The sequence below is a fragment of the Pituophis catenifer genome, unplaced genomic scaffold (genome assembly GCF_029215685.1).
Source record: "Pituophis catenifer annectens isolate HBS135680 unplaced genomic scaffold, rPitCat1.0.hap2 SCAF_6, whole genome shotgun sequence".
NCBI classification, from domain to species: domain Eukaryota; kingdom Metazoa; phylum Chordata; class Lepidosauria; order Squamata; family Colubridae; genus Pituophis; species Pituophis catenifer.
Window position 1 is genome coordinate 35,343,414 of NW_027256886.1, and position 17,139 is coordinate 35,360,552.

The window sequence follows — 17,139 nt, forward strand, 5'->3', positions numbered from 1 at the left end:
CCATGGGACAATGCTTTTCTTTTTAATCCTCTTAAAAATATGATACCATGAGACGTTGAAGCTTGGACACTAAAGGGAACTAGGAAGACCTGAAGATTACAATTAAAAGAGAAGAATGTGCTTCAATCAAATTACAATTAAATTTGACTTACTATCACAGAAAGAAGGAATATAATCTAATATTGGGCACACTAAAGGCTATTTTTGAACAGTGAATTCAGAAGTTAGTATCTGCCTCTAAAGAAGGACTGTGTTTAAAAGATGCTATGAAAGAGGAATAAGTTATATCTGACAAGATTGATTCTGATCTGAAAGTTGATTTAAAAAGGATAGGTTACAAAAATGATATGGAAAAAATTATGCATTGAAGATACAAAGTCTGATGTCTTAATCATTAAAGGGAATATACAAATAATAAACTAAGCAAGTGACCTGAATAATGTTCCCATATTGAATTTACAAAAGAGGCTTGTTAAAGCTTTGAAGAATTTTGTGAGAAAATATAAAGAAAACATGAAAAGAATTCAAGTTCTGGGCCATTATTTGAAAGGACTAAAAATCAAGATTGTTAGGAGTAAAATATAAAGTTTGTTTATTTGTTCAAGGTTAAACAAGATATGTTGTTATCTTTGGTAACCCTTAGTGGACTTTTCCTGACATGAGTACTAAAATCATGAGACTTTAAGAATTTGTTTATAGATAAGAGTTGGGATAGGGGAAGACGAGATAATTTATTTTGTTGTAAGAGAAGATTTCTTTCTTTTCTATTTTTATTTCTATTCTTTTCTGCACTTTCTATTTTTCTTTACTTTTTTAGTTTTTATTAGTTAAAATAACTAATTAAAAATATAAAAATTGTAATCTTTAATAAAATTGCTATTGAAAAATGTCTGATGATTCAATTCAATTAGTTTATTAACTAGTCATTTGAATGATATATTTATAATAATCTTGACTGCAATCAAATAATAAGTGATTAGTTAACAATGGAAAACCACAGACATTTGATGGGAATCCTAATTTTGTATAAGAGGCAAAAGAGAAGAACATTAACTTTTATTCCCATTATTTAGAACAAACAGAAAATGCTGAGACAAAATAATTAACCCCATACACTATCCTGTGTCAAGCCTTTAGTTGAAATACTACAAATAGTACTTACGAGAGGAGCAAGTAAGGTGATATATATGTATATTCCTTCACATAAAGCAAAGATCACAATGAGCACATTGGATAATGATGTGTATCCGAGGAAGCTATTAATCCCGACTCCATAGGCCCGTCTTTATTACATTGGATGGCTCTAAGATGTGGGGCCCAACTCTTAATTCTTTGCAATGTTCTTATTGGTTGGAGATTCTTGGAAATAGAAGTCCACAGATATCATGGTGTAGATGGCTGCTACACCAAAAGAAAAAGATGTAGAACTTTTTAAACTATTCTAATTTGGAATATTAAAGGGAAGAGAAGAGTGTTCCTGATAAAAGATGGATGAGTATTAATGAAAAAAGTGCTAACAAGTCTGTAGAACTGAAAAATCCTTAACTAATGCTATGCAATGTATTCAGTTTAGCTTTTTTTAACTGAACTTTTCTGTAGTAAATTATTTTTAGGTCTTTAATGGTGCATGTTGGGAAGATTTCCAGAGATGAACAATATAAATTCCATATACAAATATATAAAAGTGTATTTTATTGGGCTATTAAAAGTGTGTGTTGTCTGATTATAGATAATCTGCAACATTTGTAGTGGTTTCATTAAAGCTGTTTTATGTAGTTTGCTGTCATGGGCAATAATGAACAAAGAAACCAGGCACCATTAGGGCATTGCACGGTCAGTTAAATAGATAAATGATACATGGAATAATAAGGAGAAAAAAAAACTGCTTTCCTTGAAAATGGATCTTCCTTCCTTCAGCTAAATCCTTGCCCATTGTTCACCCTCCACCCTCCTACCCACCATTAATTCTTTCTTTCTCTAATATAAACAACAAAAGCCCATTGGCTCTTGGTCCTTGTAGAATTTGTTTCCAGCTGTAAATCTGAAGTGCCAGTCTGAAAGTGAATTAAACCTATAGGGATGTTATTTTTTGAAAGGCATAAGTGTTGTTCTAAATTTGCCCAGTTAACGTTCTTAAACAATGCCAGAAATTATATTGAGTTTTTTCTATGCCAGTTGTTTTCCTTGGGTCAAGATTTTTTAGGTTGATGAGGTTTTCTCTCATACATCTATCTCTTATCTCTTTTTTTTTTCTCTTCATCAGACCAAGTTAAGTCCATATTCTAGCAAACTGCAAACTATTGTGGTTTTTTTTATATATTCCTATGCAGCCTAGGTATAGTTTCATCTATTGTATTGCTCAATATCCAAAGCCATTTATAGGTTTTTGAGAAGAGCAATACGTTACTCACTGCCATTTCTGAATAAATTAACTGAATAATCAAAATTCTACTAGTCAAATTTGTATAGCTGGCTGTCTCACAAAACATGACATTTGGAAGCATACAACAATCAAACGACAAATATCAAAAGAAGAAATATTTTTTAAAAACCCAGACTTTTAAAAAACATTTTAAAAACAAATATACAACATTTCAGCAAAAGAGGATAAGAATAGTCATCAAGCAATGAAGTCCCAGGTCTGTTTATATAACCAGGTCTTGAGGGACTTCCAAAATCTTAAAAGACACTAAACTGATCTAATTCGAGGGGAGGGGGGGAGAGAAGAATATTCCAGAAGGTGGAAGCAGTAGTACAATTTCGAGGTGACAAGGGCGTGAGTGATTATAACCAGGGCCTGCCAATACAGGAATGGGTGCAACTGATGCACAGGACTGCCACCTGTGAGCAGGATTCACCAGTGTAGGAGGACTTCCTGATTGTGCACAAGATTTTCCTCAGGTCAAACTGATTCAAATCATTCCTAGATAACTTGACAAGACTCCTCCCTAGGCATCTCCACTTGTGGACCTGCAACAAGGCCACCATTTAACAGGGAACAAATCCAAGTGTTTTTATCCATCAGATGCTGTGCAAATTCCTACACATGTCCCTGTAAGAAGTTCTCCATTCCTCCTTTACCCAAGAAGACATGAGCCACCTAGAACAGATGATAGATGACAGTCTGCAGTGCATAAGGGTGGAAAAGTATTGGGGTTTCGCTGTCCTTATAGCAATAGCACTTAGATTTATATACTGCTTCACAGTGCTTTACAGCCCTCTCTAAGCGGTTTCACAGAGTCAGCATACTGCTCCCAACAATCTGCGTTCTTCTTTTACCAACCTTGGAAGGATGGAAGGCTGAGTCAACCTTGAGCCTGGTGAGATTCGAACTGCCAAATTGCAGGCAGCCAGTAGTCAGCGAAAGTAGCCTGCAATACTGCATTCTAACCACTGCGCCACCGTGGCTTTTATAGCCACAAGGTAGGCCTTAATAGTGGCTCTTACCAATGTTCTCTTGAGTTTGTTCTTTCTGATTGTCAGCAGTGTTCTAGACACTTCTGCTCTGTTTTCAATTTGCTCAATTTCTCCATAAATCACAGAGAATGGCTGGGTCCATGAGAGGAAAGAGGTTACACAGATGTGATCTGATCCAAGGCTTGAGGTACCCATTCCAAGCAGTAACCAAGGCTTCAAATAGACTATGCAGCAGACCACAGGGACAACACACACACACACACACACACACACACACACAGTTTCCTTTGAAACCATCACCACCCCAGGTCCATCAGTCACCAGAGGAAGACCAATCCACTTCTCTGACAGGAACAGCTAACTGGCCATGTGACAGCTGTCCCAAGTTCGGTTCTGGATGACCTGGAATAGAGCCATGGCTCTCATGAAAGCCATGAACTCCCATGCCTACAGAAAGTGGATTAAAGTCCTCCAAAACTGTAAACATGGAGAACTCCAATGTCAACTCAGAAATGAAGTCAAGATTAGTCAGGTAATTTGTTATACAGTAGTAGGGAGGTTGATAACAACAGCCATAATCCTAATTTATCCTTAGAGCCCAGTTTAATTAACAGGGTCTCACAATCAGCATCCTTGAAAGCCGTAAGAGATTCCCTGATGACAATGGCCATACCTTCACTGCTGCCCTGAAGTCCCAGCTGATGCCACATTCAAAACCAACCCTGGAATATGCAAATTTGTCAAATATTCTAATCAATTAGAATAACAGATTAATCTTTAAATGCATAATTATTTTAAATAAAGATTGTATATAATTAATTAGGCAGTATGTTTGATGTTTTAAAGTAATGAAAAATACAGCAGATGGCAAGCATTATCTTTAATAAGTGCATCATTTATTTTATCTCAAATGTGTTCACAAGTCTATGCAGTGGCTAAAAAATAATTGTCATGCTTCAAAACTCATTATTGCACCCCACTTTTCCATAGTCTAGTGCCTTGCTAAGGTCTGAGATTCCCAACCAAAAAGCTCTTCAACAATGTTTCAGGTAATTGTTAGAGTTCCTATCCCTGAACACATCCCAAATTGTCATGCCTGTATCCATGTTTAAACATATTTAATTGTTTAAAACTCATTTGGCTGTGAAATATTTTTTTTCTAACAGTTGGTAGTTGTAATAGGCAATTGTGTGAAGGCTGAAACTATTCTGACTGGTTCTGTTAGTTCCCTCTTTCTGCCCTATATCTTCCAAAGTAAAAGGCCCACACTCCTAATACTGCCTGGTTAATCGGTGCCCTTTATCAGTTTTACAGCTCCATAGCCATTGGATCCTACCCTTACTTTGCCCTGTTCAACCTCAGAGTGATGTGATTCTCAGGCTTTACTGAGATTCCAAGCACATGACTGATCACTTTGGGGAGCATACAAAATATTTTTTGACTTCTGAGTTTGCTTACCAGCCTCCTCCCCCAACAAATGTCACACCTGCATCTCAGACCACATTCCTTCTATGCACAAAGGCTCAGCTTCTTTCCGCAGCAGAATTTTTTCCTGCTATTTTATGCACAGACTAGAGTTCAGAGGTTTTGAGGTTTCTTCTAATTCCAGAGAATTGAGTGATCTTTGTGTACACACTAAACATGAAAGAGTCACTGAGTCAGAGGGGGCTTCCTGGCGGCGCAGTGGCCTAATTTGAGCTGCCTTATCCTATAAAGGTAATATTAGCAAAATGGGAGAATGTAAAACATTGGTGTACACTGAATAACACCTTGTCTTTGCCCCGTACAGTTGTTGTTATTGTTAATGGATCTTCATTGTTTGATTAAATGTACAAGAAATTTATACCATGGTATTCTTGAATTACCACATCTTTAACTAAAACAGCCATATATGAGACAGTACCCAAAGTAAATTCAAACTAATAATATTGTAAATTGTACTGCAGTGGATATTTGACATCTAAATGCTATTAAAGCTAAGTATGATGCATTAGGGAGATGACTTTAGACTGACATAGGCAATCTTTGGCTTTATTTTTTCATTCCTACTTAACCAGCATTTCATGTAGATGTATTAACCCAAGGGTGTCAAACTCAAGGCCTGCAGGTCGGATCTGGCCCGCGGGGTGCTTAGACCTGGCCCATGGGCCCACCATGGAAACAGTGAAGGACCAGCCCATGGTGCTCTGCCAGAAAAACAGAGCTTGGGAGGGCCGCGCGTGGCTCTCCTGGGCTCCATATTTGGCCGTGATGGCCTCCTGCAACCCTCTGCCAGCAAAAATGGAGCTCGGGAGCCTCCTCAAGCTCCGTTTTCGCTGGCAGAGGGCTGCAGGAGACCGTCACAGCTGAAAACAGAGCCCAGGCAGCCTGAAAACTGCTGAGTAACATCAAGCTGGCCACACCCACCCTGGCCATGCCCTCCTGCCCCCCGAGGTCAAACACAATCTTGATGAGGCTCTCAAAGAAATTGAGTTTGACACCCCTGTATTAACCACAAAATGAAGTTGCACAAAACAGAGACAAGCTGGCAGCTTCTCCAACAGGCTTAGAGGTCTAACAACATAGAATCTTATCTAATGCTGCTAGATGAAAAATGTTCTACTTAACTTACTCTGTGATTGGACCTTCAAGTTTGTGTATACATCTCCCTGCCTGCAAGACACTCTTTCTTCCATGGAGGTTGACTGTACTGTATGTAGTTAAACTTCAATTAAATAAACCATTTGTGGAGAAAGGGTTTGAATTATATATGAATGTCCAGGGCAACCAAATTTACATTATTTGTATAATTATGTAATTGATATTTGACACCATTTGTATCAGTTTTCCAGATGATGCAGATTGGTGCAAATGACACATTGATATAGCATATACCTTCCATCCAGGGTCTTAAATGCCAGGTTGGTTTATAATAAGCCATCCTTCATCTGCGATTTGATTATGCATGAGAGGGCTAACCTGGAATGTATTAGCAAACTGCTGGGTCCCAAAGGGGACCTCTTCCTCTCAGAGAAGTGCCTGGTGAGGTTATGAGTATGGCATCAGGCAAGAACGTAGGCAGGGACAATGGTATGGCAATTGTCATCTGAGAATCACTTAGAGCTTTCAGGAGTGCTGTTCCACAAATCACTGGATGTGACATCCTGTTAATTAAGTTGGGCTCTAGGAATCAGTTAGGACTGTTGCCGTTGTACCAGATTCACTGCTACATAGCAAACTCCGTGCCTGAGTTCCTTGCTTCCATCTCCAAATTGCCATTGGAGTTCCCTAGACCTGTGATCTTGGGGGACTTCCCAATTTGACTTTCCTGGCAGTGGGATCTGAGGTGGCTCAGGGCTTTTCCAAGGTAATTCAGAATTAAACAGTTTATCTATAAACTGTAGCTGGTACAAAACAAATGTCACACCTCTGCTTTGTTTTTGTTTTTTTCCAACAAAAACAACATAAAAACATCATTCTTTCAGATAAGTACAGACAGTGTAACGGTCGATTATTATCTTTTTGTGCTTTAAAAAATCTTCAAAATACCTATATATAACATATGCTTCTTTTCCCCATATCATGGCTTTTTACAGCTTTTTATCATGATTTCTTTCCATATATCATATTTCACCTCCACCACATATGATAGTATGATCCCAAAATCTGGTGGCACTTCCAACACTTCTCCGATTTGTTCTTGAACATTCTGGCTATCCTTGCCGGGGATAAATGCCACCTGTAAAACATCTTATACAAATTTTCCTTATATGCTGTGGACATCGTCATCTTATAATTATGTGACCATAATTTTTGCCACTTCTCTAAATCTATACCATAACCAAAATTTCACACCTCTGTTTTGTGAGCTGCATTGGTTACCTGTTTGTTTCCCAGTCCAAGGTTCTGGTGTTGATCTTAAAAACCTTTCATGGCATGGAACCAGGTTATTTGAGGGGCTATCTGCTCAAATTTCACCTGCCCATCCTATCAGATCCAGCAGAGAGGGTATGTTATTCCATCATCTAAAGAGCTACATTTCATGGATCCTAGATGATGGGCCTTTTCTGCTGTGGTCCTTGATTATGGAATTTCTCTCCCCTGAGATGAAGTTCACCTTGTCATTGTTAAACTTCCAGAGGTTCTCAAGACTTGGTTATGTTAGCAGACCTGGGAACTCTAGGGGACTGATGAACTAGTGAGATGATTCCGCTATTTTTAACAACCCTTTGTCTATTATTCTTTGTTTTAGCTTGGTTTTTATGCTTTTTAATCTATTTATTAACAGTTTTAGTTCTGATGTTTATCTCCCAGAGTTGGTTTATAATATAAATTATACAGAGCCAGGCTCAAGGTTGACTCAGCCTTCCATCCTTCCCAGGTGGGTAAAATGAGAACCCAGATTGTTGGGGGCAGTATGCTGATTTTGTAAACAGCTTAGAGGGGGCTGTAAAGCACTGTGAAGTGGTATATAAATCTAAGTGCTATTGCTAAATTGGTTTAATAAATAAATAAATTAAGCAAGTTATGTAATTTAATTTGAATCTCATTTAATATATCAGTTCCCTGCATTACTTTGAACACAATGAACTTTGCCCATTGTTTGGAAATAAAGTCTAAAGTGAATTTTTGTCCATTGTAACCGAAGTCTACATAATGGAGATTCAAAGAATCAAGGTTTGACTCCATTTGTATATGGCCTCCAAAAAATGTTCTTCAAAGCCATGAGGTTCTTAGGTGGTGGGAAAATATTGTTTCTGCCCTACTTCATGTAGGAAGTTGTATAGCAAGGAAGGATAAAGAACAGGAAACTTCATTTGTGTTGGAAAAATCCAATTATGGTAGTCAGAGAATTGAGACATGAGCAAAATCCATGTAATTTGACCCAGGCTATGAACATTGAAAATAACATAGTGTACCACTCAACTTCTATAAACCTGAATACTACTTTATATCAGCAACTCTCTGCCTGACTGAAGACTTAAGTGTGGAAGTAAGATAGCATTTCAGTATTTTCCCTATGAAACTGTCTCTGTACAGATAAGGAGTGTTTTCAAGGAAACAGATAGCATCTGGAGGACTTTTTACAATGGCATAAGACAGGTTACAATCCACTTCATTACTGTATCTTCCACTGAGGGTTTATGATGTGATTTTTTTTCTGAATGAGAGATTTCAATCCTTTACATAAATATCATATTTGTGATATTAGTAGAATGCCATAATATAACTCATACTTCTTTCTCTTTTCTGAAATTGCTTTTGCTGCAAATCTGGTTAATAACAACATGTATCAAGGGGATGAAACGGTATAGAACAGTAAGAAATAAAACAGTGTGTCCGAACAAATCATCTCTGGCCATAAAGTATTTGCTTCTACATGGGAGATGTGGTTTGCCTTTTGATTTCATGGGTCTGCTTTTAGTTCACCCCAGCAAATGCTGCTTTGACAGAAGAGTCTCACCTGTCTTCAAAAATGCTGTTTGTCCTAGAGCACCTTCAAAATATACTTTTCTGCCTCTTTAAATCATGGGAGGAAATGCAAAGTTTGAGTGCATTTGAAGGTGAGACTGGCCCAAATGAACTTCACCTTGTTTGTTTAGATCACTGTGGCTGCTGCAGTTTTCTCAGCTGTTCCTCCTTCCTTTGGCCCATCTCCGGTAAGAGAACAGGGTATGGTTTGTTCTGCCTGCCTTCTTAGATCCTTGGGCAATGGCTTTCCAACCCTATTATGCAGGAGGCAAGCAAAGAGTGTGGTTAGAGGAATAGCTGAAGGCAGAAGCAGATCTCTGGCTATTTGTGGGTATACTTTTTCTTTTGGTTTAAAAGTTGGGAGAATGGCATACTTGTATGGCAAGAAGAACAGATATTTAATTTCAAGATATGGTTTCTATAACAAGCACTGAGGCTTATATTGCGGCGTATTTTTGTTATATGGTTTGTTATGTGGTTTCTGCTGTCTTTCTGGTGGAAGGTCAAGTAAGGCGAGGGAGTTTGCTTTATCCCCAGTCTCTCATAGCTAAATGTATTTTATTTTTTCACCACATCTAGCTTTTTTTTCTGCCTAGGTAAACAACAATGGAATCATCTCCTTCTTGAAAGAGGTATCTCAGTTCACCCCTGTGGCGTTCCCCATTTCCAATGACCGACGTGTTGTTGCCGCATTCTGGGCTGATGTCGATAACCGGCGTTCAGGACAAGTGTATTACCGGGAAACCACAGACCAAGCTATTTTGGAGAGAGCCACTAAGGATATCGCAAAATATTTCCCAGAATTCCCAGAGTTCTCTGCCCAGTGGATATTCATAGCAACTTGGAACAAGGTTACCTTCTTTGGAGGAAACTTGTTTTCTCCAGTAAGTATCAGGACCAGAATATTGACTGATGGGTAATAAGAATAAAAGCGTTTCCTCCCTGCCCCATTGTGATTAAGCTTGGGCGGAACAGAAACTGTAGTAAATTGTGGATTTATCAGCAGAGTAATCTTCATTTCAGACCCAAAGGTGCTTTTCCAAAAGGCTTTCTTGTTTTTTTTCTTTGAAAACATTTTGCTTCTCAACCCAGAAGAAGCTTCTGGGACAAAAAGCAAAACATTATTAAGGAAAAACTAAGTTAGTTAGAAGTCCGGTTGCTTTTTGCAAAAGCACTTTTGGGACAATCATGACCTGGATGATTGAGAATCATCTTCCTTCATTTCAGACATCTGCATTCTATCTTTCCTATAGTATGAGAGATCAGAGAATAAAATACAATACTCATTCCATTGATAAAGGAAAGAGAAAAAATACAAATTAAAACTACTTAAAAAGATAGGAATTAGGGCACACAATATAGCAAAACAATAAAAAGTTAACCATTCAAAGGTTGGTTGGCTCAACATTCCATCCTTCTGAGGTCCATAAAATGAAGACCCAGATTGTTGGGGGCAATATGCTGACTGCAAAATAGCTTAGAGAGGGCTGTAAAGCACTATGAATCGGTATATAAGTGCTGTTGCTATTCTTGTCATGAATCTTCTCCTCAGAGGACTCTGCCTCTCTTGCAGCCCAAGCAGCTCTTCAGGACTCAAAAAAGCTCAAGAAGTATTGTTTGAGACCTCCTTGAGAAGGTTTTACTTCAGTATTAATGTTGGAACTTTCTGCACATTGCCTATTGCCTTAATACCCTCTCTGTGTTTTTTTTTTCTTGCAGGTAAATACTTTCCAGATAGTCCTCATCACTGACGGCCTGCTTTCCTTCACTATCTTCAACTATGAATCAATAACCTGGACCACTGGCATGCATGCCAGCAGTGGAGGAAATTTAGGAGGCCTGGGAGGGATAGCAGCCCAGGTAGATTACATGATCACATTCAAGCAAGTCTCCTTTCTAATACACGGCATACATTCTTGGAGATGGCTGAGGATGATGTTGGTTGTCTTGAAATGGTTATCATGCCCAAGATAATCCTTAGCCTCAACTTAAATAATACTTATTTTTCCCTTCCCTTCAGAGCTAAAACTACCTAGGACCTTTAGTGAAGGAAACTGCAGCTCTTTATTTTGGCCAGTGCTTCTGAGTTCCTTCCCTTCATTAGCCATCAACTTTTTAAAAAGAGTCATCCAGCAATGGCTGCAGCAAGTACAACTTTCTCTTGGCATTTATATTTCATCCTATATGTTTTTTTTTTCTTTCTTTTAGTCGGTGGCTGTTCAGAGGTGTGGATTTACCATTAATTGATCTATGCTTGGCCAGCTGCTGGCAGTCATCTGAGTTATCTCCAGTAAGCAGGAAGTTGCAGGTGTATAGGAAATTAATCCATTTTCAGCCCCAGAAATTCAGGAGTGTAGACTTTTATGACTGTAAACAGAGCAGTAACCACATGCTTTGGATACTGTACAGTGCTTTAGGAACACCCTGCCCTAGCTCAGCCAAAGGGGGAGAGAGAGGAAGTTGAAAAGTTTTTCACCAGGCACTGGCTTCTGACCAAATTTGTGAGAATTTGCTGCTGTAATTTGCAACACGATAGAGTGGCTCGGCAGAAGGACCTCAATCTCAGCATGGCAGAGGCTGCTGCTTGGCTTGAGCTAACAGAGCTGTGCTCATTTTGTAGAAAGCAGCAAGAGAGTCCAAGATTTATAGATGAATGGGGATGAAAATAAGCTCAGTGTTTTGTGCACTTTCCAGCTAGTGAGTCATGGATGAGTGGGGATTGCTGGGGCCTTTTGGTGCCAAAAGCCATTTGGGAAAAGAGTTGCACAAGTAGACCATCTGAACTCCCTCTTCCCCTCCCACCTCCTTTTTTTCCTTTTAATGATGACAGTTATCATGTGTTTTAGCCAAAGTCTTTAATCACAGATGACATTCAAAACAGTAGGAGATGGCTTCTAGCTATATACGCTGCTTATTTTCTACTGGTCTGTCCTGAAGCAGCTGGAACCAAGGTCCAAATAAATAGTCCTAGAGAAAAATGCTTGCCTCAACATAAACTTGCAAGTAAACCTCCAAATGTTGGTGGCCCACAACAATGTTTGCTAATTGTGAACCAGTTTTAGTCATTTATGGACTGTATGACTGCCTAGTCAAGAGTTCTTATCCAGGAGTCCTGACCCCTGGCTTACAAGAAAACTCAAACAGCTACATTCTGGCTACATTTATTACACTCATATCCCCTTTTTCCCCTGTGGAATCAACTTGACATATGCTGGGTTTCTATGGGGTCTCCCATTTAGGCGTTGACAAGATCAAGAACCTCTAAGTTCAGGCAACATGTTTCATCAGAATTGAATGCCCTGGGAATTGAATGTTTAAGAAGTTCAGAAAGTGAAGATAATCTAGGAACAAATCAAGCTGCCATATATCAAATGAGCTCATTGGTCCCTTTTGCTGAGTTCTGTTAACACTAGTAATGGCACTTCAAGATTCCAGACCAGAGCCCTTCCCAGCTCAATCTGTGGAGTCAGAGGATGTGCCATATAGACAAAGCATATGATTTTTCACTGAACTACAGGACTTCTCCTTGTAAGGAATTTGTCAAAGGAAAACTTCTAGAAGAGCAAACTATTATCTCCACTGAGGGATCAGAGGAGTTGTATTGTGAGATTGCTAGTGCCTCTTATGCAAAATAGTGGCTATTTAGATGGGAAGCAGAAACACAAAACAACATTCAGGGAAATCGGATGCTTCCCTTCCTTATGTTCTTGCAGTCCATTCCTCTGCAGGGCACTGGGCATGGTGGAAGAGAGAAGTCCCTTGCATTTCCCTACAGCTGCCCTGCTTTCCCCAGCAAGAGGTTTCAGTCTCTGCCCTTGTCTTCTAGGCAGGTTTCAATGCCGGTGATGGAAAACGGTATTTTAACATCCCCGGATCCCGCACTGATGACATTGTCGACGTGGAGATGACGACAAATGTGGGTATCCCCGGGCGCTGGGTATTCAGAATCGATGATGCCCAGGTGCAAGTGGGGGGCTGCAACAACACAAGTAAGAGGACAGCAGTTAGGTTTATTTAATGAAACCAATTCTTCCAGCCCTTCTCTTTGTCCCTGTGAAAGTTCTATGAAGGGCGGCAGCCATGCAATAGGAGCAGTTGTGAGTGGCACATAAACTTCTGAATACTTTACTGAATTGTTACATTAATACAGTATAATAAATATGGTTAGCAAGACATGGGATGTACTGATGCTGAAACTATTCAAGTTATAAATTTGGGGGATATGACTGTGCTACTCAGACTGAATCCCTTGGTGGCTGTAGATCTCTTCTGGCTGATTAAGAGCTACTTAATTATTTCTTGAGAATGAAATAAGTAGAAATAAGACATAAACAGAATACCTCTGAGAAAAGCAGGTCTTTATATGAAAGGATGATGATCCTGAAATTAAGATTTATTTATTTATTTATTTATTTATTTATTTATTTAATTTGTATACCGCCCTTCTCCCAGAAGGGACTCAGGGCGGTGAACAGCCAAAGTTAAAAAACATACAAATGCAAAAGTTAAGATAATTAAAAGAATTAAATCATTGGCTACCCAAATTTAAAACCCCAAATCCATAAAATTTAAAATCCCAATTAAAAAACCATTTAGGCTAGGCCGGCTTGATGGAATAAAAACGTCTTCAGGGCTTTACGGAAGGTCCGGAGGTCCGGGATCAATCGTATTCCAGGAGGCAGCTCATTCCACAGGGCGGGTGCCCCCACAGAGAAGGCTCGCCCCCTGGGGGCCGCCAGCCGACATTCCCTGACCGACGGCACCCCGAGGAGGCCCTGTCTGTGAGAGCGTATTGGCCGGTGGGAGGTTATCGGTAGCAGCAGGCGGTCTCGCAAATACCCTGGCCCTAAGCCATGGAGCGCTTTAAAGATGAGAACCAACACCTTAAAGCGCACCCGGAAGACCACTGGGAGCCAATGCAGCTCGCGCAGGAGAGGTGTTCCCATCTTCCCCAACAAAAGTGAGAGAACAAATTCATCCATGCTTACTATCTTTACTATATTCTCAAATAAATCTTAGATTCCCTAATTTTAACACTGAATTTTTTGGAAGATGAGGGAAAGCTAGTTTCTTCTTAGTTAATACTCTGCTTGTTACACTTCGTATCATGGCATTCATCTCAACCATGAACTAAAAGTGGCATCTATGGTGCTTTCCTCTCCTGTTGGGCACCAATTACCTATTGAGGTTCATGGTATTTAGAACTCAAGTCTTCTCATTAGTTCTTCTTACATGTCAAAGCTGTTGGTTTAGAAAAAGTCTAAAGACTCTTAAACTGTAAATTAATTCTATACAATCATAAATCCAAGCATAATTGCAAGCATAAATCCATAATGTTTTCTTAAATTAATTCAGTCATGTTTGGTCCCAGATGTATGCCAGTTTTCTCCAATCTGATGTCCTGAATCTGATAAAACTGCAGTTCCCAGATTATTCTGCAAGTTTAATAGCTGGAATTCTGGAAGTTGCAATCCCTGAGTATTATCCAAATGAATACATTAGATTCTATCCCAAGTTTAGTTGCAAAATGTTTAATTTGTGGAGCTCTGAGGTCACTACTAGATATGTTTGCAAATCCATATGGGAAGTGAAATTAAACCTCCCCCAGGGATTGACTAAAACCATCAGTAAAAGCTACCCATCATGCCAGATATTATTCTCCTATAATGCTGAGGGTTTGTTCAAAAATTGAAACCTCCCACAATCTGTGACGATTAGTTTTGCAGGGTCTGCATGGTTTCTAGATAAAAACATGTATTCAGATTTTCCCAATCTTTGGCCTCTAAGAGTTAAATGATTTCTCTTCTAACTCTTCATTCTTAATTTAAATTTATCTGTTCATCTTCAAGATATGCATCTCTGGAGCTATCTAACCTATTGTACCTTCTTTCTTCTCCCACTCCCTGATTGCCAAATGTAACAATTCTAGAGATTTAGTAGCTGATTTTCTCTGCCTCTTTTTTATTTCCTTGAACACATAATTCTTGCCAAAATTCTTTAACAATGGGAAATGGATTGGTATTGAAGTAGTTCTTAACTCTTGAGGTTGTCATAAAAGTATTACAATATAGCAAAAGGCAAAGGGATGCCATGAAGATGATAGGATTGATCAAAAATATTTTTCTGTAAAAATGATTTAATAAAGATTACTAAAAGTTCATTTAATAAAAGGCTGAATATTGATCTATCGAGATATTAATGTCATTATCTAGATTTTCCAAAAGATTGTAAAACTCTTAGGTAGATCAATAAAAGTACTGGCATGGACAACTGAAGCAAGGAAAACCAACTTTCTGTATTAAACTAATTTTTTAAATAATAGGTTTATTTATTGTAAATTTCAAACCAATTTAAATGTGAATGAAGTACATTACATTGTGTGGTGTGATACTTCTGCACATTGGTAATCTAAGTTCATTATAGAGAATCATCTACAACAGGGGTGTCAAATTCACGTCGTCACGGCAGTGTCACGTGATGTATCGGGACTTTTTTCCCCTTCACTAAACCAGGCATGAGCCTGACCAGCACATGACCTATCCAGCCCATGGGCTGGGAGTTTGACAGCCCTGATCTACAAGAACAAAGGAAGTTGGATTAGTCTAATACTTCTGTTGCCACATCGTCTAACATCTCTCTGAGCATGCTTCCAGCTATTGAATAGCGGGTTTATTTCTTCATGCAGCTTCAGTGTGTTTGACACTTCGTCCTTGCTTGAATGGAGGAAAATGTATTGAGGACTGCATCACAGGGAACCCTTCATACACTTGTTCTTGTCTCGCTGGTTTCACTGGAAAACAATGCCAAATTGGTGAGTCCTGCTTCTCTGCTGTGCACAATTGTACGGAGCAACTACCGTATACTATTTCAGCCACAAATTAGACCTTATACAGCTACTTTTTTATTTTAGATAATCTAAATTTATAGATCTATATATATGATTTTTTCTCCCTGGGGAAAGAGGAATTGAGTATCTGAGTAAATCCTAATCCATAGCACCTCTCATTTTCTCTTCCAGATGTGGATGAGTGTGCTTCCAATCCATGTCATAATAAAGCATCTTGTATCAGTGGCATCAACAGCTTCAGCTGTTGGTGTGCACCAGGATTTAAAGGAGCTACATGTGAAATTGGTGAGAAATATTGTGTAAGAGCAAAGACACAATCCAATAACAAATCTAAGGAGAAAATGTGATTATGACTTTACTATTAATAGTATTTAGCATTCAATTTTTTGTGCTTTAATTTTTTTAGCTGCCCTGAATTTTTGCTTGAGCAGAAAGCAGATTAATTAGACACATAACAAAGACAAAGTCATAGCAGAACTTCTTTGTGGCAATTACTTTAATTTTAGGAAAGAATTTGCTTTACTGACAGGGTATCTCCAGAGGTGTTGGATTGCACTTCTCAGAATGCCCAGCTAGGATGACCAAAGAGATGAAATGGAAGCATGTGCCCCAGATAAGATAGATAGGTATGGCTACCATGAAACTTCCCATATTTCCCTTCCATATAATTTTCATTACAATTTATTTATCTTCCATTAAACAAGAAACAATGCTAATTTCAATAGCTGGGTTGTGTGTATATTCAGAAGCTGAGAGATTCTATAGCTTGTATGGTTTTGTCAATGAAAAAAATACCTTAACATCATAATTTAATTTTCCTTTTGTTGTTGTTGAAATATAATAGAGGAGTCTCCATGTAAAACCAAAGAATGCCAAAATGGTGGGGAGTGCCAAATAACAAACACAACAGCTGTCTGCCTTTGTCAGCCAGGTTATACTGGAGAAGACTGTGAAATAGGTGAGCCAAAAATAAGCATATGTATTTAATGTAATCACCATTTAATCTCCAGCTCATCTGATAGCAATTGCATTGTTTGTTTCTGTTCTATGTTAATAAGTACTTCTGTTTATTTAATCAGTTAATTCCCTGTTTATGAATAACAGATCTTGTAGTGCTTGAGCAGTATAGTTTTATACAAAATGAACACGATAACTTCATTTCAGACTTCATATTTTTGTTCTCTTTCTTTTCTCTGCAGAAATAAATGAATGTGAGTCCAGTCCGTGTCTGAATGGTGGGCAATGTATGGATCTTGTTAACAACTATACTTGTTCCTGTGCAACACCTTTTACTGGACAGCATTGTGAAATAGGTGCCCGATTTTATAACTGCATGATGGCATCCTTCTTCCTACAAAGCTAGTCTTTATTGTTCTTTCTCTTTCTTTGCTACTTTCAGGCCCTCGGCTTAGAGCCATCCTTGT

The 17,139-nt window shown here is 38.6% G+C and overlaps 1 protein-coding gene across 1 annotated transcript in view; it reads left to right on the forward strand.

Annotated features, from left to right (window-relative positions):
* The window catches only part of SNED1 (sushi, nidogen and EGF like domains 1), a 77,841-nt gene that overhangs the window by 23,808 nt on the left and 36,894 nt on the right, over window positions 1-17,139 (forward strand). The window contains exons 2-8 of the mRNA XM_070946557.1: window positions 9,465-9,752; window positions 10,588-10,728; window positions 12,695-12,857; window positions 15,554-15,679; window positions 15,887-16,000; window positions 16,560-16,673; window positions 16,915-17,028. Coding sequence (XP_070802658.1) covers window positions 9,465-9,752; window positions 10,588-10,728; window positions 12,695-12,857; window positions 15,554-15,679; window positions 15,887-16,000; window positions 16,560-16,673; window positions 16,915-17,028 — 1,060 coding nt within the window. The remainder of the gene's footprint in view (window positions 1-9,464; window positions 9,753-10,587; window positions 10,729-12,694; window positions 12,858-15,553; window positions 15,680-15,886; window positions 16,001-16,559; window positions 16,674-16,914; window positions 17,029-17,139) is intronic.